We start from the raw sequence: 5,000 nt of genomic DNA, 5'->3' as shown, positions 1-5,000 counted from the left end.
AGACAGACACGGATCTAGGTCAGGGATACTACACATGGGTATTCTTCTGAGTGATTTTATGTGTTTTCTCAATCGCCACCTCTATGGAGATAAAAATCGCTCCCATAAGATGAAGGGAGTCCTTCTGCCACCGCCCACGGCCCCGCCCACCAGCACCGCTTGTGTTTGTCAGGGATTCCAAGCCAAAGCACGTGGAGGAGCGGGAGAGCTTCCTGGCAGCCCAAGGAGGAGGAAAGTCCGGCAGCATGAGAGAGGTGGTTGGCACGGGGAAGCTGGAGGCCGGCTGACGAGAAGATGGGTGAGGGGGCAGGGAGGAGGGTTTCCCAAGTTGGAGAGCCAAGACGAGGGAGGGGAGCTGTCGGTGGCTGCGTTCTGACCCCGACCCCAACCCTGACTGGAGCGGATCCCTGAAAGGAGGCGGTTCGGGCTCTCTGGCCGAGAACGCCCCTCTCTTCCTCTTTGTGCAGAAACACCTTCCGCAGACCGAGAAAGTCCATCCCGAGACCCTCGTCGGAAGAGTCCTTTCCAGACCCATCACGATCCTCCTGGGCCAAGGGGTCCAGGGGATGGGGCGGGGCCTCCATTCGATCCGTCTTCCGTCCGTCCGTCCATCCACAAGATCTTGAACATCCATGTAGGATTCTGGATGGTAGCAGTTTTCCAGGATCCTCGAAATCCTTGTAAGTCCTCTCCTGGCAGATTCGACCCCTAGGTCGTACCGCGCAGCACAGGGCACTAGATTCAGTCCCTCGGGACGAGGGTTCCTGAAAAAGACCAGGAAAAAGAAGAACAGAATCACTATGGTGTGCACCAGCCAGAAACCAGCACCACCTTGTCACTCGAACAGACTTGCAAAAGGCGGGGTAGGGAGAGAAAGTCATAGGATGGCTACCATCCCTCCCACCCCCACCCCACACGCCAAGCCCCAGACCATCGTCATCCCTGCTCCCCCTCCCCTCCCCTTTCCTCTCCCTTCCCCCTCCCCCTCCCCCTCCCCTCCATCGACGCCCGCCTCCCGCTTGTACCCCACTCCTCTGAACCCAGCACCACCCACCCCAGCCTGGACGGGCTCGGCTCAGATCGGCTCGGCCCGGCTCGGCTCGGCCCGGCCCGGCCCGGCCCGGCCCGTCCGTCCGGTCGACTTCTTCGCAGGGTCTAAAATAGCGCCCGGCCGACAGGCAGGTGGCACATGGCACATGGCACATGGCAGGGGAGCGAGCGGGACGGTTCGGGATCTCTGGGTGGCAGGGACACGCGGCCGGACAACCAGGAGCACGGACGGCCTGGCGTGCGTTTCTCCGCTCGGGGGGGCCTCGACCAGAGACCGTGGTACGGGGAACGGGGACACACACACACCACACACACACCACACACACACACCACACACACCACACAGACACAGACACACAGACACACAGACACACAGACACACACACACACACACACACACACACAGACACACACACACACCCCTTCACCCCCACCCCCAAACCTCTGACAGCTTTCGTTTGTTTTCGGCCGACCGTCCCTCGATGAGGTACGAGTGCCTTGGCTGGGGCTGGGGGGGGGGGTGGAGTTCCTCCCTCCACAACGACCCCACACGGGCTCTGTTCTGGTCACCCGAGTCCTCTTCCAAGTCAGACCACAGGCCTCCATCACCCGGCGCGAGCACTCGGGGAAACAGTCACCATCCTCATCGCTCCGCTCCACCTCTACACGTGAAGAACTGTTCCCAGCCCACGCCACTCCACCCCACCCCACGCCCCGATGCCACCCACCGCAGTGGAGAGAAACGAGACGAATCCACAGACGTGCATCAATCCGATGAAGAAAACGACGGCCCTATTCCAAGGAAGCATGGATATCTAGGTAGGAGATTCATCGAGTACTATGGAGGCGGTGGGAAAGGGGGGGGTTGCGGTGGGGAGGGTCTAGAGATCAGGCAGTACAGCCCATGCTTAGCATGCAAAAAATAAAGGTCCAGGGTTCAATCCCCAGCACCTACTCTTCAAAAATAACCCGAGAAGAAGCAAGAAGGACGCTCGTAGCTCACCCTCTCCCACAAATACACCAAAACTCACATCGACGGACCCACTCGGCCAATCAGACCACCTGCGGAACTCCGACAGAACACCGCCCTCTTCGAAAGACAAAGACGCCCAAAATCTGGTAGGAGAAAAGGAGAAAAGAAAGAGTCAAAAGCAAAACAGTGCGGGAGGGACCGGCAGAGGAGGAATAGGGCTCGTTCGCCAGACCTCCCCGTCTCCAACGGAGAGGCCGACGGGACGGTGGGGGAGCCTCCGAGTCTCAGATCTGCCCGGAGCGCCCCTTGACCGACCGACCCAAGTGAAACGGGCACAGAGGGTCCCCGCGACACACAGCCCGAGTCGCAGGCCGGCAGCCGGGGGCCGGGACAGGCCGCACGAGCCGGGCAGAGGACCGTGGCGGCGGCACCACGCGCCGTGGCCGGGAGGGGATACAGAGCAGAACAACCCGCCCCCCCAACCCGTCCATTACGGGGAAAGAAAGGCAAAGCAACACGGCCGGTGTGCCCTGGGGAGAGGGGCGCCGTAGCCTCCATCTCCTCAGACCTGCGGCGCCATCACCGGCCCTTCTCGCGAGAAGAGAGGCGGGGCGCAGCCACAGCCGCCATAGCCCCTGGCGCGCGGCGCGCAGCGCGCGGGCGGGGGCGGGAGCGGGGGCGGGGCCGAGACTCGAATCCGCACCCGGGGGCTCTGCAACCTCCTAGGCAGGACTGAGACTCGTTTTCAGCCTGAGGCAGATATTATATATCTGCCCCGGTACCTCAGAGAACTCGCGCCACCAAGACTAAGAAGGAGCCGAGTTTTGGAATGCAGCAGGGGCAGGGCGGTTCCACGGTCTTCCCCGAGCCCACCTACGGAGAGGAGCGCCAACCCGAGGCGGAGCACACAGCCGCACAGAGCAGCGGAGCGACCGGCGCCGGGAGAGGGCAGGCGGCCAGCCACCCTCCCTCCTTCCCGGCAGGAACGCAGCATCCGACCGCGGTGCCAGGAGGGGGCGCGATCTACTTGCCCACAGGCACCGAGGGCAGCACAGACGAGGGCGCCGACAGAGGGCCCGCGGAAACAGCAAGCTGAGTTCACGAAACAGGGCGACGACAGAAAGACTTCTCGGTGAAACCGTTAAGAGCGCACCGTCTCCAGGAGAACACATCCTTTTTTTTTTTTTTTTTCCTCTTTTTTTTTTTTCTTTTCCTTTTTCTTTTTTAATCTCTTTTATATCGGTTTTACCTTCTGTTACCTTTTTAACCTTTACTTTTGAACAGTCGTATACGTTTACGGTTTTAATCCCTTTTAAATGTTTCATTTCAAGTCTTTTCATTATTATTATTTTTAAACATCCACCCCCTTCCCTTTTTCATTCTCTTGGTTTTGATCTCCTGTTACTGGTTATTCACAGGTTTCAAATATTGTTTCTCGATTTTTTCCTCCTTTTTATTAAGGTTATTAAAAGACGTCTCAACTCGATCGCTATTCTGCTTCCACTTACTCTTCTATTCATGATTACACACTGTCTTCAAACCTTTTCTTTCTCCCGTCTTTTAAAATCCTCTGTTTTATCTTTTGTTAAAATCTGTTCTATTTCCGATTACCTTTTAAAAATTTACTTTTGAAACAATTGTATATTATTTTCTGATCTTTTCTATTTGTTTTTAAAGGCTTTTAGAAGACGTCTCAGCTCAATTGCTATTCTGCTTCAACTTGCTCTTCTATTATTGATCGTACACTGTTTTCAAACCTTTTTTTCTCCATTCTTTTAACATCCTGCCCCCACCCCCTCTCTCCCTCTCCCCCTCTGTCTCTGTCTCTGTCTCTCTCTCTCTCCCCCTATCCCCCTCTCTCTTTTAAAGTTTTATGCCTGCCTAGGCTTTCGATAAATACATAAACTCCTTAAGGACACCAATAGATAACTGATACTCCTTAAGCCACAGTGCCAGAGAGATAGGAGCATTATGAAGAAGCAGAGGAACCACTCCCAATTAAAAGAGCCAGAGAAATTCCCTGAAAGCACGATCCATGAAATAGACGTGGATGGCCTGCTCGATCAAGATTTCCAAAAAGGAGTGATCCAAGTCCTGAAGGAACTCCAAGAGATAGTGTTGAGAGATATACTATACGTCAAAAACGAAATCGAAGCTATAAAGAAGAGTCAAGGAGAACTGGTCCACTCATTGGCTGAAATGAGAACTGGTCTAAAGGCTGTCCAAAGCAGGCTAGATCACGCAGAGGAACGAATAAGTGGCCTAGAAGGCAGGACAACAGAAAGAACCCAATCAGAACAGCTGAGAGAAAAACCAATAAAGAACAACGAAAACCATCTTAGGGACCTAAGGGACCCTCGAAAGCGTGCCCATCTACGCACAATAGGGGTTCCAGAAGGGGAAGAAAGAACCAAGGGGACCGAAAAGATATTCGAAGAAAGCATGACTGAAAATTTCCCAAATCTAAAGAAGGAATCAGATATCCAAGTCCAGGAGGCTCAGAGGGTACCCAACAGAAAGAACTCAAACAGGCCCACACCGAGACATAGGCTAATCAAGATGGCCAGAGTCAAGGATAAAGCAATGATCCTAAACGCCTTTAGGCAAGAGAAAAACAGAGTGAGTTTCAAGGGAACCCCCATAAGGCTCTCAGCGGATTTCTCTACACAAACACTACAGGCCAGAAGGGAGTGGCAAGATCTATTGAAATTCTTGAATGAAAAACAAAACAAAACAAAACAAAACAGACAAAAAGAAGCAGCCTAGGGTACTCTATCCAGCAAAGCTATCCTTTAGAATAGAAGGGGAGGTAAAGAACTTCACAGACAAGCAAAAACGAAAAGAGTTTAGCAACACTGAACCCATGCTAAAAGAAACATCAACAGGTCTACTCTAAATAGAGAAGAAGGAGGATGGTACAAAAATGAGACCACTCATCACCGGAAAGGTGATCACTACCATTCATTCCAAACGGAAT

The 5,000-nt window shown here is 53.9% G+C and overlaps 1 protein-coding gene across 13 annotated transcripts in view; it reads right to left on the bottom strand.

Moving 5' to 3' along the window:
- LOC141575073 (uncharacterized) overlaps positions 1 to 5,000 on the bottom strand; it is a 48,025-nt gene that overhangs the window by 997 nt on the left and 42,028 nt on the right. For 2 of the 13 annotated variants that reach the window (XR_012502359.1, XR_012502355.1), the window contains 2 exons: positions 2,082 to 2,166; positions 1 to 1,842 (listed from right to left, as the gene is read on the bottom strand). The exon at positions 1 to 1,842 is cut by the window's left edge and continues 676 nt beyond it. Coding sequence is in view for 1 of the 13 variants with exons in the window: in XM_074353332.1 (XP_074209433.1) it covers positions 29 to 764; positions 2,082 to 2,581 (1,236 nt within the window). In the remaining 12 variants the exon portion in view is untranslated. Of the gene's footprint in view, positions 3,676 to 5,000 lie in introns of those variants that run through there. The other 11 variants (XR_012502362.1, XR_012502360.1, XR_012502363.1 and 8 more) reach the window with 8 other exon arrangements.

The sequence above is a fragment of the Camelus bactrianus genome, chromosome 26 (genome assembly GCF_048773025.1).
Source record: "Camelus bactrianus isolate YW-2024 breed Bactrian camel chromosome 26, ASM4877302v1, whole genome shotgun sequence".
Lineage (NCBI taxonomy): Eukaryota > Metazoa > Chordata > Mammalia > Artiodactyla > Camelidae > Camelus > Camelus bactrianus.
This window is presented reverse-complemented; position numbering and strand designations above follow the sequence as displayed.